At 44.8% G+C, this 26,657-nt stretch overlaps 2 protein-coding genes across 4 annotated transcripts in view; one reads left to right on the top strand and one right to left on the bottom strand.

The window, feature by feature from the left end:
* The window catches only part of PPA2 (inorganic pyrophosphatase 2), a 79,921-nt gene extending 65,693 nt beyond the window's left edge, over window positions 1–14,228 (bottom strand). Inside the window, exons 1-2 of one of the 3 annotated variants that reach the window (XM_087437787.1) lie at window positions 14,115–14,228; window positions 6,796–6,860 (exon numbers count right to left, since the gene is read on the bottom strand). In XM_087437787.1, coding sequence (XP_087293913.1) covers window positions 6,796–6,860; window positions 14,115–14,178 — 129 coding nt within the window. In that variant the 5' untranslated portion in view covers window positions 14,179–14,228. Of the gene's footprint in view, window positions 1–6,795; window positions 6,861–8,129; window positions 8,470–14,114 lie in introns of those variants that run through there. The other 2 variants (XM_087437790.1, XM_087437788.1) reach the window with 2 other exon arrangements.
* A 606-nt stretch (window positions 14,229–14,834) lies between these two features.
* Window positions 14,835–24,508, top strand: LOC147915890 (uncharacterized). Its single transcript, XM_087437791.1, has 2 exons — window positions 14,835–15,391; window positions 17,416–24,508. The coding sequence occupies exons 1-2, from the start codon at window positions 14,893–14,895 to the stop codon at window positions 17,433–17,435; spliced, it is 519 nt and encodes a 172-aa protein (XP_087293917.1). The 5' UTR covers window positions 14,835–14,892; the 3' UTR covers window positions 17,436–24,508.
* The last annotated feature ends 2,149 nt before the right edge of the window (window positions 24,509–26,657 follow it).

The raw sequence follows: 26,657 nt of genomic DNA, 5'->3' as shown, positions 1-26,657 counted from the left end.
ATCTGCAAGCTGGCTATTACTGGTTCATTTACAGACATTTATAGCAATTTGACAGAGTAATTCTTATGTCTGTTGAGCCTAATAATAAAATTTGGGGGCCGGCCCGGTGGCACAAGCAGTTAAGTGCGCTCGCTCCGCTGCAGCGGCCCGGGGTTCACTGGTTCGGATCCCGGGCACACACCGACGCACCACTTGCCAAGCCGTGCTGTGGCAGCGTCACATATAAAGTGGAGGAAGATGCGCATGGATGTTAGCCCAAGGCCAGTGTTCCTCAGCAAAAAGAGGAGGATTGGCAGATGTTAGCTCAGGGCCGATCTTCCTCACCAGAAAAAAAAAAAAAAGAATAAAATTTGGAACTTGAATTACACTTTTCTAGTAAGTCATTTTGACTGTATTCTTTTGAAGTATCAGTTTACAATAGGTTAGGAAAAAAACAAAAAACTAGTCCTTCACCACAGATCATTTGATAAGCAGTGATTAAATATACTTATTCTCAATCATGCACACCTCAAAATCACCTGGAGAGCTTTAAACAATTAAAGAAAAAAAAGACTCCTAGAGCCCCACATCCCACATATTTGAATTCAATCATTCTGAGGTGGAGCCAGGGCACTGCTTGTTTTTAAAAGCTCTCCAAGCAATTTTCATATGCAGCCAGAGCTGAGTTTAAAGCATCATAAACAATATCTGGGGCTTTCTTAGTGAAACGTGAATGCTATTAATTCAAAGAATGCTATTTACATAAATTAAATATAAACATAAATTGAGTCACAAAAGTAATGATGGTTTTTAGTTTTTCTAGATAAGACTAAAGTTTACCAACGACAAAACTGCACACCCCTAACGAGACAAAGAGCAAAGCCGAGGATGAATTCTCAACAACTGCTCTTTAGAAGCTTGTCTCACACGGTCTCAGCAGCTCCACACACAGGCCTGCTGTTATGCTCCATTTTCCACGCTCTGTCATGAGGTGCCCCAGCACCTGTTTAACTATGTCTGCAGTAGCCATTAAAAAGAAAAGCCTACGTAAATGGCAGACGTTCCCATAATTTATTCATCCCTAAAGCCCGGCTCTAAGAGAACAAGAGCACACAGACGAATACTCAGAGGAGACAGAGAAGACCAGGCTGTTGACAATCGTGTTCCACAACGACACCTACCAAAACCCCTCACAGAGCCTTGAATCAAGCCAAAAGAACAATACATGCGGTTTGAATTTTAAGCCTGCAAACCACACTCTACCCATCACTTGTTCCTGATCACTCAGCGCGCACTTCCAGACAGCTTTTCTTCTCTCCAGCTAAAATGTACATGACCTGTAATTTTTTAAAGCCAATGTTAGTCTGGTTATCCTAGAATTAGTGTTAATTATAAACCAACAATGATCTGCTGAAATTCATTAAACAGTCACAAAGACACAAGAGACATGTTTCAATTCAGAAAGCTGGGTGTGGGCCTCCTATACTTCTTCTCTTTCTCTCCATTTTTCCCTTCTATTTTTATGTCAGAGATCAAAAAGAAAAACTAACAAGATACGAAAAAGCAGTCAGTAAATTTTACATACTCGGAGAAAAAACTGGAGGAAATCACCCTTATTTCCTCTTTCTAAGTCTTAAAACATCAAATAAACCTTGGATCTTACACCAAAAGCAAAGACGACAAAAGCAAAAATAAACACGTGGGACTACATCAAACTAAGCTTCTGCACAGCAAAGGAAACCATCAACAAATGAAAAGGCAACCTACTGAATGGGAGAAAATATTTGCAAATCATATATCTGATAAGGGATTAATATCTAAAATATATAAGGAACTCATACAACTCAATAGCAAAAAAACAATGCAATTAAAAAATGGGCAGAAAATCTGAATACACATTTTTCAAAGACATACGGATGGCCAACAGGTCCATGAAAAGATGCTCAACATCACCAATCGCCAGGAAATGCAAATCAAAACCACAGTGAGGGGCCGGCCCGGTGGCGCAAGCGGTTAAGTGCGCGCGCTCCGCTGCGGCGGCCCGGGGTTCGCTGGTTCGGATCCCGGGCGCGCACCGACGCACTGCTTGGCAAGCCGTGCTGTGGCGGCGTCCCATATAAAGTGGAGGAAGATGGGCACAGATGTTAGCCCAGGGCCGTCTTCCTCAGCAAAAAAAGAGGAGGATTGGCGGATGTTAGCACAGGGCTGATCTCCTCACAAAAAAAAAAAAAAAAAACCACAGTGAGATAGCACCTCACACCTGTTAGAATGGCTATTCTCAAAAAGTCAAGAAATAAGTGCTGGTGAGGACGTGGAGAAAAGGGAACCCTCATGCATTGTTGGTGGGAATGTAAAGTGGTGCAGACACTATGGAAAACAGTATGGAGGTTCCTCAAAGAATTAAAAATAGAGCTACCATATGTTCCAGCAATTCCACTTCTGAGTATTTATCCAAAGGAAGTGAAAACAGGATATTGAAGCGATATCTGCACTCCCAAGTTCACTGCAGCATTATTCACAATAGCCAAGATATGGAAATAACCTGAGTGTCCGCCAGTGGATGAATGGATAAAGAAGAAGTGGTGTGTGTGTGTGTGTGTATATATGGAATACTGGAATATTATTCAGCCATGAGAAAGAAAAATTCTGCCATTTGTGACAACATGGATGGACCTTGAGGACATTAAGCTAAGTGAAACAAAGAAAGACAAATACTGTATGATCTCGCTTACACGTGTAATCTTAAAAAAAAAAAAAGCCAAACTCAGAGAAACACAGAGTAGAAAAGTGGTTGCCAGGGGCTGGTGGGTGGGGGAAATGAAAGAGAATAAAAAAAAAAAATCAAACTCAAATCAGGCACGTCCTAAGAATTAAATTTTAAGTTGGCTATATGAATTCAGAATACATTTTTCCCACTAAAACAACCATTTCCAGGTTAATACACAGAGTCTCTAGGAATCTACAAAGCCTTGAACCCCTGAACGTCTATTCACCCAACATCTGGGGTCGTGGCTCTCAAACTTCAGTGTGGACAGGGTGCCCTGGGACGCTGTTAAACATGCGGATTAACCAGCCCCATCAAGCAGAGATTCTGGCTGAGTAGATGTGGAATGAGGGCAGGACTATGAACCTTTAACAAGGGCTTAAGTAAGTGGTTCCAGTGTAGGTGGTTTTAAGGATCATTCTGACAAACATCAGTTTAGGAAAACACAAGACGGCAGGCAAAGGTGGCAGGCATGAAACAGCCCCCAGAGCTTGTCTGAAGGTAGAGTCAAAGGCTGGAGTCATAAGTTTCAGCTGCAGTAGAGAAGAGATGGAAATAAGGTTGGGAAGAGAGAACAAGGCTGAGGAGGGTGGCAGGAAAGCTGCTGGCATCAGCAGGATGAAGAGGCATTGACAGCAGAGATGGGATGACAGACATCAATCAAATGGTCTGGTCCTTGGTCAAGAACTATTAAAGGTTTGACAGTCACATATTTCAAAGATATGTTTAGAACAGACTTATGGTTGGTAAACTATTTTTTTTCTTCTCCTCTACCCCCAAAAGGCTTGTTCCTGGATTCTGAAATAGCTTCTCAAACTATCTTTTCTCTTATAATAAAAAGATGATAAACTGACCAATTTTCACAAAGTACGTTTACTTTAGACCATCTACATGATAAATAACTTGCTACTAAAATCTGGGTTCATTTCCTGATTCTCTCCGGTTTTTCGCTTATAAAATGAAATGGTAAGGAGGTACGTGGAAAAGTCGGGTTCATCAGAAAGCAGAACAGTGGGTGCCAGGGGCTGGGGGAGGGGGATGGGGAGTCAGTGTTTAATGGGACAAAGTTTCAGTTTGGGGAGATGGAAAAGTTCTGGAGATGGACAGTGGTGATGGTTGCACAACATGTGCAAGTACTTAATGCCACTGAACTGGACATTTTTAAAAAGCGTGAAATAAATAAAATGGTAAATTTTATGTTACATATGTTTTACCAAAAGAAAAAAAGTGAAATGGTAATATCACCCCTAACTGCCTTACAGAGATACTAGAAGAAGAAAAACACGCAGAATGCACACAGAAGTCTTGCAGGGCGAAAAACTGAGAAGCACCTCAGAAGTGCAAACTATCATCAAGGTCTGTAACAGCCAATAAGGCAACTCACAACAGTAAAAACCTTTAGATATACCTCATAGTCATCGTCTCGTGATTTCTTTGTAGGAACGCCGTTTTCCTCTAAGAGAAAAGACGGCATTTACGACTGTAATAGTTCATAAAGAATACAGCCGCACAGTAAGGCAATGACGCTATGCCCACTGTAGAGACACTCCAGGACAGAGGTGTCCAGACCGACTCAACAGAGCCCCCAGACACCAGCCATCTCCTCAGCATCTGCGCCCCCAGGCACAAGCATCAGAGCATTGCATAAGATAAGTCATCAGAAAAGCTACATCTCTCTCAAGTACATTTCCCAGCTGTTAACTAAGCAAAGGCCCTGCTCAGTCTGTAAGGAAAGACAGGCAGTTTCCAGTGATTACTCTGAAAACAGTCCTTTCATTATGGAAACGAAGCTCCCGGGAGCGTGACTGACAGGCCATGAAGGCAGCGCTGCGCTCCCGCATGCGGACGCCACACCGGGGTCACCGCTACGCCCACAGAGCCCTTGCACATTAAAACTGAGGATGCGGCGGGTGGGGAAGAAAACTTATGCCGTTCACAAGTGCTCACACGTTATACCTAACTTTGAAGCACCAAAACAATACTAATGAAGGAAACAAAACAGAAAAGGATTACGCCAAGTCGGCCCTGCTCCTAAAATAACACACCCCAAAGTACAAAGTGCGACCGTTCTAATCATTATGGCTGAGGACAGAGAAACCTACCCACACGACCCCCGTGTGCACCGAGCTCCACAGGCCAGGAGTCCCTGGCGTACCGTTACATTTCGTCCAGCCCTGTCCTCATCCTTGCCCAACCCAAGCCTCACAATTCCCCAAACCCCTCCTCCTTAGGCAGAATTACACGCCCCCTGGACGATTCTAGCCCACTCTTTGTTCCACCTCCACCCCGACCTACTACTGGATCCCCAAACTATTACTATCACTGTACCAGGCACACAGATTCTGTCATGAAGCAGCACCCACCAGTCACTGCTCCCTTCACTCCCCTGCTCTAGTTTTACGGCGCTTACCATTATCTGACTGACTTGTTTCTTTTCTGCTTGTCTGTCTCCATCCATCTCACTCCCCACTGCATCCCTAGTGCCTGGAATGCTGTCTGGCTCATAATGAGCATGCAAGGATTATTTATTGAATGAATAACTTAATGAACAAATGAATGAATGAATGCACGCACTTTCGGCCAAAAACAAGGAGAGGTGTTGGGAGACGTGAGATATTCTGGTTGGACAGTTCACCAGCCAGAACAACACACACACGGACACACACTCTCACAGAGGCACACACCGTAACATGGAGTCCTCTCTGCCCTCTCTCTGGTCTCCTTCTCTCTCTGGACTACAGCCCCCATCCTCCCGCTGAACACTCCTTACAAGCAACAAGCTAGAGGGACTGCACAGGGCAGTTCGGAGGACGAGCTCTGGGGCTCCAGCAGCTGCGTTCAGAGCCCACCTCCACAACAGACTGGATCTGTGACCACAGGCAGGAACTCAACCTCATCATAAGACAAGGGTAAGGAGAGGAGCCTAGAAAGGCAGGGAGATGCAGCTCGAGCACGGAGCACTCAGTCAGTCTCCATCACCCTTCCTCCCGAGGCCACAGTTGGTGACTGACAGCCCCGTCCTCGGCAGGCAGCACAGACCCTGCTCAGCGCTCCACAGCCTAGAGGGATGCCCGGCACTGGCCCTGAGGGGACAGCAAGGCCAAACCACGCCTGCACCGAGCTCTCCCCTTCTTCCCTGGCCTCTGCCCCTACACTGATCTCCCCACAGTTGCAGAAACCCGACCCCACTAACCAGCCCCATACAATCTTGAGCTGGAATGTAGTCCTAGTTATTTTCCTAACAGTTGTGCCCCATAATAAACTTGGTAATGAAATAAACCAATTAATTACTCAGATTTTAAGGAAAGCCTTCCCACTTGGTGAGGATTACTAATACCTCCTGCCTGTTACACCATCCTGCCAACTAGTCAGCAGAGCCCTTGCACGCCCGGTGACTCTGGGCCCCCTCGGCTCCACCTGTGGCAGCAGATCCCCCACCTCACTTACATCCTTTCCACCCTTTATCTGTCAAGCAACTTGAGGGTCTAAGAGAACAGCTCTGCAAAGCCCACCACTTTTCCCACTTGACTTGTCTAGCATCTGTTTGGTAGGGTGGTTAAGAAGCGCACTCTGCGGGCAGATGCTAGTTCAACACTTGGTGCTGGCACTTAACAGCTGGTGACCTCAGACAAGTCAATAGAATGTTTTCGGCTTCAGTGTCCTTGGAGATAATAATAGCAACTCACAAGAATTAAAGAAAATGGCATCTGTTCACATGGCAGCTAGCAAACAGAAAATAATCCACCAATATGAACTACGTCATTATCACTAAAAATAAGCCTCTTGTTAACCTCCTAAACTCTTACCCTTAGATCTTTATTTCCTATCAAGTTCTCAGCTTTATGGCTCACTCCCCGCTTTCTCCCCAAGTCCTCCTGGGAGAATCTCATACAAATTCTAATCCCCGAAGAGGCTGACAATCCTGTTATAATAACTCCGTTGACTTTCTTGACTTCCAACCACATTCTTTCCTTTCAAGATGCTTCCAAAAAGCATTTTATGGTGATAGTAGAAGTACATACTTTCATCCCCAAAACAAGTTAAAACAATACCTCCGTAGAGTCCACTTTCAGAGGAATATCATGAAAGGGGGAGACGTAGTGACCAGCCACATTCTCTGCAAAGAGAACAAAAAAAAAAACGGATTAAATCAACAGACTATCCTGTTCTTTAGCGCAATTACACCTTTATCCACTTGCAAACTTTAAAAAAAATTTTTAAGTTTTTTCAAAATTAACTTTAACTCCCAATTTAAAGTTTAATTCAACTTGTAAAACTTGCTCCAACCTAAAGACCAAAGAGAAATACATAGCAATAAACCATCTTTGGGTTGCTGAAATCATTTCTCATCCTTGTGGCTTAAAAGATCCAAAGCAGAAAATGTCTAAAATAGACTAAAACTCTAAATATGAAAAAATCTCACTTTTCAAAAGAGACTCATTAATAAGGGAACTGGACAGAAACCGATGTGAATTTCCTGAGAAGAAACCTAACCACAGACCTCCCAATCTCCACCTAAACCCACGTGAACAAAGGTCTGCAGCCCTACTCAATCGAAAAACAGAAACACATCATTTATTTCCATTCACAGTGATAAGGGTGCTAATATCAAGGTGAGCTTAAAAGAAAAGCAAACTTCAATAACAGACACTATCTTATCTTCGATTGCATACTGACATGTATATTTTAAATACTTTTAAAAGTATATATTATTTAAACAAATACAATGACCCAATATGCACTTTCATTGGAATGCATGTGTTTCCAAAAGCTGGGCTTAATACAGCCACAGAAATGTTCACTTTGTAATTTCCTAAGTCAGGGTATGTTTTATTTCTGGCCCGCTACCTCTTTGGCATAATCTCCAAATTTAGTCTTTAATAAACTTTTAACAAAATAAAACAAGGACTGGTTTGACATCCGAATAGCAACAAGTACACCCAGCCCCCAAATCTCGGTTTCTAAATGCCAATCTCCAATAACAAGAACTAGGGCTTCTTGAAGAAAGGGCTGGTTCCATGGCTGGGGCAAAGAAAATACAAGATGAACCTGGAGCATCCTGAAATCACATAAATCAACCAACTGCCCCAAAAACAAAAGGCTGGAGGTATGTCAAAAGGAAATGTACGGGCCGGCCCAGTGGTGCAAGTGGTTAAGTGTGAGTGCTCCACTGCAGCTGCCCAGGGTTCGCCAGTTCGGATCCCAGCGCGCACCGACGCACCACTTGTCAAGCCATGCTGTAGCGGCGTCCCATATAAAGTAGAGGAAGATGGGCACGGATGTTAGCCCAGGGCCAGTCTTCCTCAGCAAAAAAAGAGGAGGACTGGCAGGTGTTAGCTCAGGGCCCATCTTCCTCAAAAAAACAGAACTATGGAATTCTCTTTACCCAACAGCTCCTGTGGGATCTCTATCCTCCAGCTGCCATCCAGACGGGATGCTCTCCTGGCGTCCGAAACCTCCGCTGCTTAGGCCCCCAGCGGAGGTCTGTCTCTGGAGGCCATGCGTTCATCTGTTTTTGTTGACTGACTTGTCTTGCAGGATCACATCCCTAACCTGTGTTCTGTAAGCAAAGCTGCACAGGTGACGTAGACTTCCCCAGTCCTTAAATGTCTGAAATGTCTCGATTCAGTCTTCACCCGGGGTTACTGGCTGCCTGGGCGGAGAATTCCAGGAGGAGACGATTCTCTCAGAATTTTGAAGGCATCGCTCCAGTCTCGAGCGTTCAGTGTTGCTGTAAGTCAGACCCAGTCTGATTCCCGCCCGTGCAGGTGCCCTGTTCTCCTCCCTCCCTGCCCCTGCCCCAAGACTTTCAGGATCTTCCGTACAGCCTCAGTTTTCTGAGATTTCACAATAGCGTGTCTGGGACTCAGAACACTTGAGTCCTTAAATTCTTAGATCTCTTCTATTATCCCTTGGATAATTTCTTCTCCATTTTGTCAGTTCTTTCCTTCTGGAACTCATATTCTCAAATGTTGGACTTTCTAGATAAAATCTCCAGGTTTCTTCTTTCTACCTCTTTTCTTCTGTCTCACTGACATTTTATACTATTTTATGGTAGATTTCTTTACCTCATATTCTAACTTTTCTGCCTCAGTTTTCTAGGACTACCATAACAAATTAGCACAAACCTGGTGGCTAAAACAACAGAACACCATTTGACCCACTACACCTTCTGTTGAGTTCCTTGTGTTGACAGTCACATTTTAATTTCCAAGAGTTCTTTTTCTTTAACTGCCTTTTTTTCATAGCCTCTTCTTACTTTTTAATGTGTGCAATAGCTTTTAAAATCTCAGAGGACACCCATCTTTTAAAATTCAAGCTCTCTTCTTTCTTTTCCTTTTTCTTTTTTTCCTATTTAATTTATAATTCTTTTTTTTTTTTCTATTTAACTTATAAGGTTTCATTAAATTCATTCATTCATGCAGTAAATATTTCATACCAACCACTGTTTTGGGTACTAGGTATACAAATTCTCAGCTCTTAGGAAACATATCCTAGTAGGGGGTAGAAAAAGCAATGCATATGAATGTGTGTATACTGTATCAGGTGCAACAAAACCACACAGGAAAACAAACAGGGTGAGAAAAGAGTGCATAATGGAAGGGGGTAACGTCTTACATTGAAAGGTCAGGGACGACCCCTCTGACAGGCAACATTTCGGCACAGACCTCAGTGAAGTGAGTTAGCGGGTCAAGCAGACATCCAGGGAGGAACACGGCAGACAGAGCAAGCACAGAGGTGCCGAGGCAAGCACACGCACGGTCCATCTGAGAAACAGCACGGAGGCCAGGACGCCTGGAGCACGACGAGCCGAGGGAAGAGCGTAAGACGAATTCAGAGGAAGCCCAGCACCAGGTCACACAGGACCCTGTACACTACAGTAGGTACTGAAAATTCATTTTGAGCCAAATGGAAAGCCACTGGGGTTCTGAGCAGAGCTTGGACGTGATCTGATTACATATGAAAAGGATCTAGGTGAGTTCTGTGTGGAAAGCAGGCTACAGGGGACAGCGGGGAAGCAGAGCGAAGAATATGGAGGCCACTCAGTTGGTCAAGCGGAAGAAGATGGTGAAGCAGCAAGGCGGACATGCAGAGAAGGGACTGTCTGGATACATTCCAAAAGCAGAGCTGAGGGGAGCGACCAATGAACTAGATGGGGGGTAACAGTACAGGGGCAGCAAGAATGATCCCAAGGTTACTGTGTAGACGTGAGGACAGGCAGCTGGAGGAGTGGGTTCTGTTTTATACGTGTTAACCCTAAGATGCTTCTTAGACCTTCAAGCAGGGATACAGGTGGAAAGCCGGACATGCAAATTTTGAGTTCAAGAAGAGACTGTGGCTAATGTTACCAAGGTGGGAGGCACAGACGGTATGAATCTAAAGCTGTGGGACAGGATCACCTACAGCGATCACAACAGCCAGCAAACTCTGGCGCTGGGCCCAGTACAGCCCACAGCCCGTTTTTATTCTTGTAAAGAAAGTTTTGCTGGAGCAGAGACACCCATATGTTCTCTCTCTGGCTGCTCTTGCGCGACAAGGGCAGAGCCACGCAGCTGTGACGGAGACCACAGGGCCCACAAAGCCTATTTATGTACTACGTGACCCTTTACAACCCCTGCCCAGAGAGAACAGATAGAGAAGCAGGCAAAGGACTGAGCCCCAGGTCATGTCAAGGTTAGAGTTCAGAAATACAAGAAAGATCCAGCAAAGGAGAAGCGAACAAAACAGGATAAGAGAGAGTGTTGTTCCAGAGGCAAAAGGGAAAAAAGTGTTTCAAGGAAGAGAAAGTGATCGACTGCAGAAAGTACTGCTGGGAACTCCTGTGAGATGAGAACTTAAAACTGATGATTCCATTTGCTGCACGGAGGTCCCAGGCAGCCTTGACAAACGCAGTCTAGGAGAGCGCGGTGACAAGCCTGCTGAAGGTGATCCCTGACGATCTGGTTTACCCTGAAGAACAAGAGACTGATGCGTGCGCGGGAACACACAGGCTTGTGGAAGGGCCGGGTTCCGTGGAGACGTGTGGTGGCACCCTGGGGGCTCCTGAACGCCAGGACGCAGAGCTCTGCTGGGGCAGCAACATCAGGCTCTCCTACTCCCCTCCAACATCTTCAGTTTCCACAGAGGGAACTAACCCGTCCCTCAAGCCCCTGCCTGCACAGTAAACCGCCGTGTGTGATTCCAGCACAAAACGTAACTTGACCCCAGTGCTAACCTCCACGTCCCACACTCACCCTCTCTCCTGACACCAACACGTCCACAACCCCTCTAGGTTCTGCCATGCGGCTCAGCTTCTTCCTAAAGTAGCCAGGCCCCTCGGCACACATACTCCAGCTGGGACGTCCTCCACGCTGCTTCACCAATACCCACAACTTCAGCTGTTCTTCATCTTTTATATTTTGAAATCTCCAGCTCTGATGACTTTTTATTTGTTGTTTTAGGATTATCCTTTTTTATTCACTTACTATCACTTTAATAGGATATTTATCAGGAGTACGATAAACAATTGTAGTCACCCTGCTCCTGTCAAAAATCAGACTGCCTCCCTTGGCATAACCTCATGAATTCTATCAGGCCCATCTGTATGCACTGGATACCGCCACAGTGTCAAAACTTGTCCTTCAGCTGGACTGAAAGGGGACTTACCCCACCATTTTGTAAGTTATCTATACAGTCGTCCCTGATCTGCGGGGGACTGGTTCCAGGACCCCTCCCCGCCCCCTGCGTGGATACCAAAATCCGTGGATGCTCAAGGCCTTTAGTCAGCCTTCTGTACCCACAGGTTCTGCATCCTCGGATTCAACCACCCGCAGATCGTAAACACAGTAGTACATACAAGGTCCACAGTTGGCTGAATCCTCGGATGTGGAATCCACACATATGGAGGGTGTTTCTCACAACAGCAAGTTGTACCAGGATGAAAGTTTATTACTTGTATTACCATGTGAGAAAATTTAATAGAATGTGAAAACTATATCTGATTATATATATATACACCAAATAGCTCCATGTACTCCAAGTACCAACGTACCATTACACACTACATTTACAGAGATTCTTACTGGAAGCTTTAACAACGATGAAAACCAAATGAATATAAATAGCTTTTCTACATTCACACAATAGCCATTACATTCTGTTGTGTCAATTCCAGTTCTATGATATGGGCCAACCTACCAAAAAAAGTTACAGGAACTCATATTTAAGACAACATATTTTGTGGATTATTCACAGGAAATTTTATTAGGTCCAAACATATAGGTCATTCAATGGCAGATTCCACCTACTCCTCAGATGTACTTAGAAAACCTGTAGTAATTTCAACATGAGCACATGCTTACTATAAATGATCAAACACATTCATTGGTAAAGAACCGCATGATCCATTCTCACGCTAAATGAAAGCAACTTGAATTATCCACAGCACCAGCTCTCTACGTTTCTCTGCCACTACCAGCCGCCTACCCCACACTAACAAAATCCCAAGTATGAAAAGCACTGCTTCTCCTCATCCTTTGAGAAAAGTTTAAAAAACGAAAATAGTGATTTTTCAAGTTATTAACAAAAGATAACAAAAACATGCAGGTTATCAAAGGAATACTGACATGCAGTGCTGCATCTTTGGTCCCATGTAAACAGCTGTAACTTCATCATGACTTCACAATTAATCCAAAGACTGAAGGGCAGTACCCATTAAAACTCTGAGACCTAGGAATTATTAATTGTGACATATTCAAAATATTCAATTGTATCCATATGCCATTGTTTTTCCCCTCCACAGACGGTAACAAAAAGAATTTTGGTCTTATGTCTTCAAGTAAAACGGGAAAAACAAATAACATATATTAAATGTCTACTATATGGCCAAAGATTATCTACTGATATCTGTACACACTGTCTCATTTAACTGCCCTAGCAATTCTACAAAATTACTTCTGCTGTCCTCATTTTAGAGATGGAGAAATGGAGCTAAGGGACGTCAAGTGACACCCAAGACAGTCAAGCCAGGCCTACAACCTAAGTGTCTGACGATTAATCTAGAACAATTTCCGAGACACACTTGCTTCTGGAAGCTTTAGAATCATCTCATCCAGCGCTTCCCAAACTGAATGCCATGAAACTCGAGGGTCGCTAAGACGTTAACAAATGTTCCGAGAATTGGGGCTCTGGGGTTCAACAGTGTGGAAGAAGTCACTTTACATCAGAATTTCCCAGATCCCGAATGTTTAAAGGAAACCTAACAACACGCCGGGGATCAACTAGGCACAGCCTGGACGTCATCCAGTCCAATCGCCTTTCCCTGGTGTCACAAAATGAGGGACAGAGGTTAGATGACCCCTCAAAGCCACAGAGAAAGTCACTAACGGGGCCAGGGCTGGCCCCGGGGGGCCTGAGCACCCCACCAGGATGCTCTCTCCCGCCGTCACCCAGTCGCACTCCAATACGGTTTCTACCAAGCTCCACGGCGACTAAGGGAGGAAGCACGACATGAGTCCATTCTGTTTCCTCCGACCGGCAGTCAGGCCCCCTGCAGAGAGGCTGGAACACGTCTCCCTGCCACCGCACCGGCGCTCCCGACTCGGCCTGCGGACACGCGGGGCATGGCTCCGGCGCCAGCGCGGAGCGACTGCTGCGCGAGCGGTGCCGCGCTCACGTCTTTCTCCGCGGGGGCTCCAGCCGCGGCCCGGCCCACACGCAGACTCCGCCGGAGCGCACGGCGGGCGGCGGCGCCCCGCTCACCCAGCGCGCCCGGCCGCCCCAGCCCCGCGGGGCACAGGCCGCCGGCCGCCGCCCGGCCTCCAGCTCCCGAGGGGCCGCGGCCCCTGCCTCCCAACGCCGCCCCCCGCCGCCCGCCTGTCCTCCAAGCGTCGCCCACGAGCCCAGCACGGCCGCTTCCCCTCGTCTGCCGCCTCCCGCCCTGAGCGGACAGGACTTCACTTGCGGCGGGCTAGTCACAGCGAACCGCGCCCGACGCACCCGGCGGCGCAGACGACGTCCTGGGGGATGAAGGGCGGGCCTGCGTCCCCTGGGCGGAGGGGCGGGGTGACCGGGCGGGCGGGGCTGTCCCCGGGGAGGGGGGCGGGGGCGCCCCGCGGGCGCTCCGGGTCTCGGGCGCCGGGCAGAGGGCGCAGGTCGCCCGCCGGGGACAGAGCCAGGGCCGCTGGGATCTCCGGCCGGCGGGGCGCCCCAGGGACCCGGGGGAGGGGCCTCACCGCACGGACCCGCCCGGGCGGCGGGGGCGGCGAGGTACGAGGGCGGCCCCAGCGCACGGCCCCGCACGACACTCCGTCCCGAGCCGGACGGCGCGGCCCCGGAGCGGCCCGAGGCCGGACGGACGGGGGGGGGACGCAGGGAGGAGCCCCGTACTCACTGAAGAAGAGGCGGTACCCCGGCTCCCCCGGCCGGCCGCGCTCCTCCGTGCCGTAGCCCGCCATGGCGCGGCGCGGGGCCCGGAGCGCGGGGCCCAACAGCGCGGGGGCCGGCGGGCGGGCGGCGGGGCGCCGTGGCCGCAGCAGCCGCAGCAGCGCGAGCATGGCGACGGGGATGCGCGCCGGCGCCCCCTGCCGCCCGGAGGAGCGCGGCCGCCCGGAGGAGCCGCTGCCATTGGAGGACTGTGTGCGCCGGCGCCCCCTGCCGCCCGGAGGAGCCGCTGCCATTGGAGGACTGTGTGCGCCGGCGCCCCCTGCCGCCCGGAGGAGCGCGGCCGCCCGGAGGAGCCGCTGCCATTGGAGGACTGTGTGCGCCGGCGCCCCCTGCCGCCCGGAGGAGCGCGGCCGCCCGGAGGAGCCACTGCTGCCAGAGGAGCCTGGGCGCCGGCGCCCCCCGCCGCCCGGAGGGGTCTCTGCAGGCCCGCGCGCCGGGCTGATGGGGCTGGGACCCGAGCTCCGAGCCCCCCAGGCGTCCAGGCCCCTGCGCCAAGACGAGCTGACCAGGTCCCGGCCCTGAGGCGCCCTCCGCCCCTTCTCCCGCCGTCGGGGTGCACGCTCAGGACACGTGCTTACCACGACGACCGGACGCTGCGTCAGTGCTCGGCGCTGATCCGTCCGGCGTGGAGAGCGGACGAGCGTGCCCACAGAAGCGACCCTCAGACGTGACGGCCAGGCCTCCTTGGGAAGACTTGACCTTGAGCTGACGTCCGGCGGAAGACGATGAGAACCGCCCCGAACGCCGGTCCTCCGCGAGGCCGTTCCTGTGCAGCCGGGCAGGGCCGTGCGCCCCCTCTTGCTCTGGCGTTGCGCTCTGCAGCGGCGCCGGGCACTGCCCCTGCGCGTCTGTGCGCGCGGCGTGCTGCCGCGTCACCCTGCCCCCGCGCGTGGCTAACGTGCCGGGCCGAGCGCTCGGGATGCTGGGGCTGCGGGGCCGCGCGAGTGGGAACGGCCGCCTCGCGCGCGGCGCTCCCGGAGCTCCCTCTCTCCCGAGCCTTCTCGCCAGCGTGCGCAGTGCCCGTTATCCGCGTGCCAGAGCGCCTGTGGACGCCGTGGTCCGCGGCGCCGTCGCCGTCTTCGCGTGCGGCCCTCGTCTCCCCGCGCGGACTTCACCGTCTCAGGTCGTCGGCGGCCCGCGGCCCAGCAGGAGGCGCGAGGAATCCGAGTGAGAGAGTCCAGAAGAGAGCAGTAAATCCCGTGTTTCAATTACGAATTGAAACTTGTAAGGAAAATTGAGTACCTCAGTGATTCTGTCTATAAAAACGAAAGCAAGGAGAGTAGCAATTTTACAGAAAGAGGGGGAAAAGTGCCTAATGATCTTATCAGAAACTAAGTGAAATGGTTTTAATTAAAAGAGAAGGCATTTTTAAAATAATAATCTCTTAGAATAGTGTAATAAAAATTGATTTATAATATAATAATTGTAAAAATATAATTCTAACTTAAAATCCTGGCTCTTACAAGATAAGACAAACATCTTTACACAGATTTTGTTAACTAATTTATATTAATTAAGTCACAATTACAGATCTGATTCTAGTCTAAACTAGTTAACTTCTCTTTGTTCCATGGCTGCAAACTACATCCTCTGGTTATTAGTGTTAACAAGATAGACAAGATTTCTAAAAATTGGTTGAAACAAACATTTACTTGAAAAAATCTGAAAACAGAAATCTTATCAAGATGGCTCTGTAGCAGTCATGTGACTATATAGAGAGAATAGTCCTTATATCTAGGTAGTGGTTGGGGTTTGATCAATGTAATGTCTGGAGGTGAGTGATACAGGGCTCTCCCCTGTGAGGGAGCCAAGTTACTTCTCTTTTGTTTCTCTGATTTGTTGGAGCTCCATTGCTAAGGTCACCCTCATAGTTCAGAGTGACTGCTACAGCTCCAACCATCACATCCTCATTCCACCTCACAAGAAAGAAGAAAAAAAAGATGTGCCGCTTCCCTTAAGAACACATCCCAGAAATCTGCATACACCACTTCTACTTGCACCCCACTGAGCAGCACTTACTCTACTGGTCAGAATTGGCTGTATACTAGCAGCCTTTTTCCTGGGTGGTCATAGGCCGGGATATAAATTAGGAGCCATGCTAGTACAGAAGAAGAGGGAAATAAATATTGGAGAACAAACAGTAGTTTGCCACAAATGTTATTTTCTTTCCCTATAATGCAACTTTTTTAGAAAGGTCTGTGAGAACTCTACATGTTTCTACTCCAATTGTGAACAGGGTTCACATTCTTACCTTCTGGGCACCTGGATTCTTTCAGCATCTCCAATTATTTCATGACAGTTAAAATTAGGACACTGGTCTACCCAAGTTCCAGAAAGGATCTCTAGGAGACATTGTCACTAACCACTTAGACTCTCTACTTAGATTATAGATCCTAAAATGTTTTTGTCAACAGTGGTGGCTTTGTAATGTGTCAACTTGATTAGGCTAAACTATAAGGCAGACTCGCCCATGAAAAGGGGGAAGTTTCTTTGGTGCATATATCACAGTGGCTGTATAATTTTACTGTTTCCTTGTGTAGAAAAAAAAAAGCTTAATTGTTCTATTAACCTTTGAAGTTCAGATATTTCAACAAGACAAAATCCTGCTGAGACAAACTTGTGGGCAAATTTCTATTGATCTATAGATTCCTAGAGTGAGATCAAACATTCCAAGTGTCTGATTTTTAGACATATTATTGCTTTGTGGCATTAAAAACAATGGCTTTCTTTAGGAAATGGTGAAGAGAAGAATTTTCCCAGAGAATTCTTCCCCAGGTTAACACCATCTCTGTTTCCAGACACCTGTAGTCATCCACTGGGAGAAGCCAGCATGTGGTCCTGAGGGCCCTCGTGCCAATAGCTCCCTTAACTCTGGCAACTTATCTTATTGGTAACTCATGACAAGTTACGTGCATCCTAATTTGAGGAAACCAATAAAAATGTTAAGTGTTTTTAGAATATGAAATGTTTACTTAAAATATTGACACTTGTTATTTTGTAAATTACATTTTTAAATGTTACCAAGTTTATCATGCATTTAGAAAAGAAAACAATGAATTTTATTAAATGTTTTTATTTATCGTTAATCACTTAAATCCCCATCAATTTACTAAAATATTTGAAAATCAGAATTAAGAGTGTGCAATATCAATGAAAAGATGTAATAACAGGTAAGGTTCTTTAAATTTTTAACTACGAATTTCTGATGGTAGTATTTATTATGTAATATTTAATTATTTCAAATTTAGCATTGGTTCTCCATCACTGACGTCTCCTGCGATCATCAGGTAGCAAGTGCAAGTCCCAAGTCGACGAGTTTACAAGCTGGAGAGTAAAGACAAATGCACACAAAACCATTGAATAACGTTTCCAGAGTTTACAAAATACAAAACCACCGGAGATTCTTGAATAGGGAATTGATTTTATAAACCGACGATTTGGGAAAACTGATTTATCAATAGTATGTAACAGGGCTCAGAATAGGAAATAAGAGACAAGGTGTCCCGATATTGACAGTAACTCAAATACCAGGCGATAAGGATCCAGACAATAGTCCTGGCAGTGGAAACAGAAAGGAATATTGGAATTGGAAAAAATTACAAAACTTGATGCCTTATTGGAAGTAGTGCAATGAGATGGAAGAGTCACAAAAATCACTCAGTTTTCTATACAGAACAACCAGAAGATGTGTCATTCTCAGATATAAGGAAATAAAGATGGGAGAGCGACTTGGAGATAAGATGATAACCTTGCCTTGGGACAGGTTGAGTCTGAAACAATACGGAGAGCTCCCACTGAAGATGAGACAGTTTTCACTGATGGATTCTCTGAGATCGAGTTGAGTATGTGCGGTAGTTATTAGGGTGTACCCTTGGGACCGGTGTGGAAGTAAAGGTAAGAAGGCAAGATTGGGTAGAGGGAAGAGTTGAGCCGTGATGCAGGCCCAACACCAACCTCAGCTGACCCCACGGACGCTCTGGAGCTTAAATGGCCAGTTAGAGTTGTCCAGTGCAGGACCAGAATCATCAGGCCTTTATAACCCCAGTGATTGGCTATGCGCTTCCCTGCAGAGGGGCGTGACTTGGACAAAGCGGCTGAGGCCATCCCTGAAGAGGCCGACAGCTAAAGCAAGAAGTCCTTCGGCATTAGAGGGGTGCATCCGGTGACCACCACAACTGTGACTGCGCAGAGATGGGAGGCGGAGCTAGAGAAACATTAGATAATTCATGAGTCCCAGTCCTGCTTCTGCTTTTGGCATTGGTGAGCATAACACAAAATCTACCACGGTTACAGCTGTTATTTTCTGAAATGCTGGATTATCCTAATAGGGAATAAAACAAGTTTAGACTTGTGGAGTAGTTATTTTTGTGTTAACTTTTGTAAAAGCAGCATATGTCTCTAAAATGAATTATTATCCTTACCTACAATATGACAAGCAAATTTTAAAAATGGATAATTGCCATTGCTCATGCTTGCTAACCAATAGCTAGCTTTAGGGGCAGGGCCATGAAATACAGCAATATTCTATAAAAAACGATGAGAATTTTTAAACAATTTTTAATGTTTTCTAATTTATCTGTTTAGAGACACACAGACTATATTTCACTGGCCTTTTGAATACTTTATCAATAGGGGCAACTTTAAAAATATGCTCATGTTGCCAGACATTTAAAATATCTGTCATATTATCAAATAAATGTTCCAAAAATATTTCTAAATGTTACCAAGCATTCACATTCATCCGCTATTTGTCAGCCACATTTTTTTCCTTCTAAATACATGTAAAAATTCTATATCATCTCTCATTTAAATACTATTATTCTATTGAGAAACAAAGTTAGTATCATGACAATGCAACAAAACAACAGGGGCTTTGTCTGCTAATTTTAGATCTTAAAATAGCATATTATATTATGTTATGTCATATTAAGTGCTGTGGTGAATGTATTTTTCTTAGTAAAAGCAATGATATCTCAAGAGAATGATACAAGCCACAGACTGGGAGAAAATATTTGCAGAAGACCTATCTGATAAAGGACTGTTGTCAAAACATACAAAGAACTCTTAAAAATCAAAAGTAAGAAAACAAACAACCTAGTTTAAAAGTGGGTAAAAGAAGGAAAGAACACAAATAGTGAGACAGACTGGAAAGAGACTGAGTACGTTGCGGGTGGCAGAGCCTGCTAGTTGTCCCTCAGTATCGGTACTCCCCTTCTTTTATAGCAAAAGAAGTTTTGGCTGCCCTGGGTAAAAACTGCACTTCCCAGCCTCCCTTGCAATAGGTGTGGCCATGTAATTAAAGTCCACCAATGGGGCAAGACAACATCTAGGAACATTCCTTAAGAAGATGTGGCATATATACAATGGAATATTATTCAGCCATGAAAAAGAAGAAAATCCTGCCATTTGTGACAACTTGGAGGGAACTTGAGGGTATTATGCTAAGTGAACTAAGTCAGATAGAGAAAGAGAAATACTGTATGATCTCACTTATATGTGGAATATTAAAAAAAAAAATCCAAATTCATGGAAACAGAGTAGGATGGTGGTTGCCAGGGGTTGGGGTGTAGGGGAATTGCAGAGTTGGTCAAAGGGTACAAACTTCCAGTTTTAAGATAGAGAAGTTCTAAGGATGTAGTGTACAGCATGGTGACTATAGTTAACCATACTGTACTGTATACTTGAAATTTGCTGAGAGCGTAGATCTTAAATGCTCTCACCACACACACAAAGGAGTAATTATGTCAGGCGAAGGAGGTGTGAACTAACCTTATTGTGGTAACCATTTCTCAGCATAGACGTGCATCAAGTCATCACATTGTACAGCGTGAACTTACAGAATGTCACGTGTCAATGATGTCTCAGTAAAGCAAGAGGAAAGGAGGCAGTCACTGGCTCGCCTTCATGTCTCCCTCCTCCTCATTCCCTGAGCTCTGCTGCCTGGAACTCAGACGCCACCTTGTCCGTGAAGATAAGGGCAGCCCTGGGTGAGCGGGGCTGTGCACCAGAAGAAGGTGGCATCCCAGAGGACTCGTGGGGCAGAGCTGCCGTACGTCTCTAGAATACACGCCTTTGGACTTTTACATGAGAGAGAGAAGCATCTATCTTATTTAAGCGACTAATATTCTGGTTTTGCTTTTGTTTTCTGGTTCTCCCAGCTGAAATTAATTCTAATCTTGATTTTTTTCTTCTTGCATTGGAAAATATTTTAGGAGAAATGTTGACTAATTGAAGGCCCCCTCTTTACTACCTATACAATTTCATGCAAAAATACTGTGAGAATATTACATGAACTGTTACTTATGAAGTATTTAAAGTAAGAAGTTATTTGTAATCGTAAGAAAAAAATTCAACCCTAAAGTACTGAAGTTGAACTAAGTTGAACTCTAAGTTCAACTCTAAAAACCAACTAAGATGATATTAAAAGAGAATTTTGGTTGAAATTTTAAGCAGACTGGCAGAAAATCTTTGCAAAAGACATATCTAATAAAGGACTGGTATCCAAAATATGCAAAGACCTCTAAAAATTCAACAATAAGAAAACAACCCAATTAAAAAATGGGGAAAAGATCTGAGCAGACACCTCACCAAAGAAGACACACAGACAGCAGATGAGCAGATGAAAAGATGCTCCACCGCACGTGGCATCAGGGAGACGCAAATGAACACAACAATGAGGCACCACAACACACCTACTCGAATGGCTAAAATCCAGAGCACCAACACCACCAAATGCTTCGAGGATGTGGAGCAACAGGAGCGCTCATTCACTGCTGATGGGAATGGAAAATGCTACAGCCACTTTGAAGACAGTTTGGCAGTTTCTTACAAAACTAAACATACTCTTACACACGATCCAGTAATCATGCTCCTTGGTATTTACCAAAATGACCTGAAAACTAATATCCACGCAAAAACCTGCACACGGATGTTTATAGCAGCTTTTCTCATAATTGTCAAAACTGGGAAGCAACTGTGATGTCCTTCAGTAGGTCAATGGGTAAATTAACTGTGGTCCATCCAGACAATGGGATATTATTCAACACAAGAAAGAAATGAGCTATCAAGTCATTAAAGACATGCAGAAATGTTAAGGGTGTATTACTAAGTGAAAGAAGCCAATCTGAAAAGGCTACGTACTGTATGATTTCAACTATATGACACTCTGGAAAAGGCAAAACTATGGAGACAGTAAAGAGATCAGTGGTTGCCATGGGTTTGGGGCTGGGGAGGGATGAATAGGCAGAGCACAGAGGATTTTTAGGATGGTGAAACCACTCTGCATGATACCATAGTGATGGTTACATGTCATTGTACATTTATCAAGACCCATAGAGTGTACAACACCAAGTGTGAACTCTAATGTAAACTAAGGAATTTAGGTGATGACGTATCAGTGTAGGTTCAATTGTAACACAAGAACCACTCCGACAAGGGCTATTGATAGTGGGGGAGATTGCACGTGTGGGGGTAGAGGGTATAAGGGAAGCCTCTGCATCTTCTGCTCAGTTTTGCTGTGAACCTAAAGCTGCTCTAAAAAAATTAAGTTAAAGCGCCGGCCCGGTGGCATAGCGGTTAAGTTCACACGCTTTGGCTGCCCGGGGTTTGCAGGTTTGGATCTCGGGAACGGACTGATGCACCACTTGTCAAGCCATGCTGTGGTGGTGTCCCATATAAAGTAGAGGAAGATGGGCATGGATGTTCGCCCAGGGCCAAACTTCCTCAGCAAAAAAGAGGAGGATTGGCAACAGATGTTAGCTCAGGGCTAGTCTTCCTCATCAAAAAAATAAATAAATAAAAGAATAAATAAAATCAATAAAATAAAAATGATTCCAAGAGACTTAACATTTCAAGAACATCTGAAACAATATCTAGTATGGTCATTTAAATTTAGAAAATATATCATTCCTTTTCTCTTTTTATTAACTGTATTTTCCTTTATCATCTACTGAAAATCATGTTTTATTTTACTTGCTAACTAGCAGTGCCTGCAGAAGTGCCATTAGTGCGTTGGATGCTGCGTTCATGACAGGCATTCAGTTTTCACTCGAATCACTCCTGCTGTAGCCAGGGCATGCCCTGCTGCCTTTGCAGCCTCGTCTGCAAATTCACTGATCGGTTCATAGTAAGTGGAGGTAGGTTCCCCTGTGGGCATCCCCTGGGCAGTTTCCCTGCTCCGGAGATTCTAGCATACTCTTCTTTATTATTATTGAGAAAATTTTGTATCATTTTATTTTTAAGCAAATGTCCTATCTAATTTTTATTTCATAAAATTTTACCCAACTCCTTCACCACCCCCAGCTCCACTAACTTAATGGAAGAGCTTACATTCTCAGAGATCCTTTTCTGAAGACTTACTGAACACCTAGTGTGAAATATAAAAATTCCTTTTTCCTCATATGCAGCTGTTAAGTAGCAACGAATTTTAGCTCCCACTTTGAAGGCTTCTTAATATAGAGAGGGCGAGTTTCTGAATGAGGCAATAGTTCACTGCTCATCATTTTTCTCTTCCTATTTCGTAGCTCTCATGTATATCTGCCAGATCCACACCTGTGTGATAATTCAGCAGGATGTTTTTGTGAGAATTCTTGAAAAGATTATTCAACTCAAATACAGTACCTAGCTCTGGGTTCCTTGAATGAAGAAAGTATATTATATTATATACTGAGTCCAAGTGAAAAAGAGATTTCCAGTGGGTCTGTCGCCTCCAGTCGCCTGACAGAGCGCACGGTGGGTCTCTGCAACCTCAGTCGTGGGGGCTCAGCCTTTACGATGCCTGACAGCAAATTGTGAATTTTGTTTTACTTTCTGAAGTGACATTGTTTCAAAGTTTTTTCCTAACTTTCCACTATCAGAAGAATCCCTGAGAACAAATTGATTCATTTTAAAGCAATTTTTAAGCAGCAACTTGGAGAAAGGCACTGTGGGGTGTCCACACAACTGCTAGCACGATCAGCACAAGCCAGGACTCTGGGGGAAGCGGGGGCCAGGGCTGCAGAGAGCTGGTTCCAGGGCCCGTGTGCTCCTGTAAGTCTGCTCCTACAGGCCAGAAGCCTTAGAAACAAAACCCCAGGTGCCAGAACGCCTTGTTCTACCATAACGCAACAAAAGGACAAATATCAGGATACCTCCTTGTGAGTCTGCGTCTGTCTGGAGGGAGGGACCAGGAAACTGGATGGGTGACCGGGTTTACTGTGTAATGTTTGCTCTGTTTGGTGGAGTGTGATATGGTAAGGGATTTAGAGAGAATTGTGGAAAGATCTGAAAGAGGCCTGGCTGGAAAAGCTGAAGGATAGATATTTGGGGAGAGAGAGGGACTTTGTGAAAAGAGCAGAGAGATTTAAAATGGATTTTAAAGAAGTTTTGCCGTAGGTGGTGAAATGTAACTCTTTCCTAAGACTTCCTTTGAAGGTGATGGGGACATCTGTGTTACTCATTAACACCTTTGGAGTTAGACTTGTGTTTTAAGGAAGATGCAACATACTGAGGTAGACTCCGAGCGAGCAGTTTGGACACAGGAGAGTTACGTGTATATATAAACTGACACATTTATACTGAATCGTAGAATACAGATATGCATTTAATTTTAAGGACAAAACGTGAATCTTCAGAGAAATTTCAAGATTCAGGGAGTAGACTTTGGGCCACATGTTCTCAACGGGGCAGTACTGCCCCCAAGGAGGCATTTCTGAAATTGTCAGGGTGTTTTCTGATATCACAATGATTGACAAACGTTACTGCCATTTACTGTGTAGGGGCCAGGGATGCTGAATATCCTAAGACACTTAAGACAGCCCTACACAAGAGAGTGTTTTCCCGTGTTCTTCATTGCTCTCAAATGTCCCATCAGTCGCATAGGTGCAAAATCTGCTTTTTAAAAAAATTATCTCAGCCTAAAAACTAATGCCATTTTGTATATAACAAAGTATTTTTGCATTGTGTTAATACGCTCATGGTGTTTGAGTCTCTAATACTATACACTGCGTCACTCTGTGTTACAGCTCTTAATTCACGGTGATTCTACACATGACTACTTCATACGTCGCGAGTGCTGGTGCCTGAGCATTCACATATTGAAAGACCTATGATTTTATTTCAAATTTCTTTCATGTCTTCTATATATGATAGGCACTATACTGATTTTTTGAAAATTATCAGTGTAATAAATTTTATTATTATCTATCAATTTCACTTCAGGAGAGTAAAGATATTGTTACAAAAGATTTCCTTTGAAAAGGGAAGTTTAGTTTATCTGTTCACCCACTGATGGACATTTGGATTGTTTCCATCTCTTGGCTATTACAGATAATACTGCTATAAACATTCACATGTGAGTTTCTATGTAGACATGTTTTCATTTCTCCTGGGTCATATGCCAATTCTATGTTTAACTTTTTGAGAAACCACCAAACTGTTTTCCACAATAACTGTGACATTTTACATTCCCACCAGCAATGTACAAGCATTCCTATTTCTCCACATCCTTGCCAATACTTGTTATTTTTTGGTTTTTGTTTTTTAAATTATTATAGCCATCCTACTGGGTGTGTAGTGGTATCTCATTGTGGTTTTTATTTGTATTTCCTTAATGACCATGAAGTTGAACATCTTTTCCTGTGTTTTTTGGCCATTTGTATATCTTCTTTGAAAAAATGTCTGTTTGGGTCCATTGCCCATTGTTTAATTAGGTTGTTTGTCTTTTTGATGTTGAGTTGGATAAACAAGTTATGGTGTATACATACAATGGAATATTATTCAGCCATAATACATTCTACAACTTGGACGGACATCAAAAGCGTTATGCCAAGTGAAAGACGCCAGACACAAAAGGTCCCATGTTGTATGATTCCTTTTATTTGATATATCCAGAATAGGCAAGTCCACAGAGACATAAAAAAGATGAGCAGTTGTCGGGGGTGGGGAGAGGGAGAAATGGGGAGTGACTACTTCAAGGGTGTGGGGTGTTCTGGGATGATGAGAATGTTTTGAAACTAGAGTGATGGTGGTTGCACAGCATTGTGACTGCACTAGGTGCCCCTGAACTGTACACTTTAAAGTGGCTAATTGTGTGCTATGTGAACTTCATCCCAATTTTTAAAAAGGGGAAAGTTAGGTCTAATAAGGTTGAAAATAACTACTTTAGGAGTTCCTGACCATCTTTGTCCCATCGACCCCATTGGCAGTCTTATGAGGCCTATGAAACTCTTCTCACAATAATGTTTGTGAGGGGCCAACCCCGTGGCATAGTGGCTATGTTCAGTGCACTCTGCATTGGCGGCCTGGGATTTGTGGGTTCAGATCCTGGGCGCAGACATACACCACTACTCAGCCATGTTGTGGCAGCGTCCCACATACAAAATAGAGGAAGATTGGCATAGGTGTTAGCTCTGGGCTGGTCTTCCTCAAGCAAAAAAAGAGGAGGATTGGCAACACATGTTAGCTCAGGGAAATATGCCTCAGCAAAAAAAAAAATAATAATAATAATAATAATGTTTGTGAGTGCATGAAATAAAATACATAGTTAAAGAGTAAGTCAATTATATTAAAATATCTTTACAAAAATATTTTAGAAAAAACATTGTGATCTAATAACATACTCGCTCCTCACTGAGGCATTAAGTGACTATCTCTGGCAGTAGATCCAATGACTGCCAACATTCTGAAGTAGTCACAGGTGTAGATGATATTTAGAGACAGCTGCAACATTGGGAAAATAATAGAACAATTGTATACTATTTCCATTGGAGACAAAAATCAGAGAGAGTACTAACACTACTTGGGTTTGTTGCCTACATTCACAAATGCTAAATTTTAGTTAGAGGTCAGTGAAAGTAAAGACATAATCTTTTTTAAAGTCCAAGCTCACTGACCCCCTAAATTCCACCTCAGAAGCCCCAGTGACAACACCTACAAAGGGAAGGGGCACATGGCCCTCCCCTCACCCCCAGGAGTACTGTGGTGGGAGTGGTTAAGGAGAGCCACATAGAAGAACAGAGACAAAGAAACAGTGTGCTGGTGCATTGGCTTCCTCTTTAAGAGGACTGTGAATAAGAGCAGATAAGAGATCTGTCTGTCTTCTACTGATTTCTTTAAATGTTTTTCTTCCCTATTGTAAAAGATTTTGATCCAAGTTTTGATGAAACAAATGGCGCAAAAAGCAAATTCACCCAGCAAACAGAGACACAATTGGTTGAAAGATGAGAAATGAGTTTTATTCCCTTTTGTCTAGGAAAAAAAACAGTTGTTAGCATGTAGAAATTCTTTTCTGAATGATTGTACATATGTGAAAATAAGCCCATGTCTTGAGGACCATATACCTTTTACAAATAGAAAAGAAGACAGTCAAGTTGTTTTTAACCAAGTCCCAATGATGTGCAGAATACATTTGTATTAAGCTTTCAGTCTTCTGGCTATTTACTAAATTGGATGTAATAAAATTTATCCATCATACAAGAATCACATGTGATTTAACTACACATTGTTAAATGGC

The sequence above is a fragment of the Ceratotherium simum genome, chromosome 12, assembly GCF_057802395.1.
Source record: "Ceratotherium simum simum isolate JZ-2026a chromosome 12, ASM5780239v1, whole genome shotgun sequence".
Classification (NCBI taxonomy): Eukaryota; Metazoa; Chordata; class Mammalia; order Perissodactyla; family Rhinocerotidae; genus Ceratotherium; species Ceratotherium simum.
The sequence above is the reverse complement of the archived record's forward strand: the minus strand, read 5'-3'. Positions and strand labels throughout refer to the sequence as shown.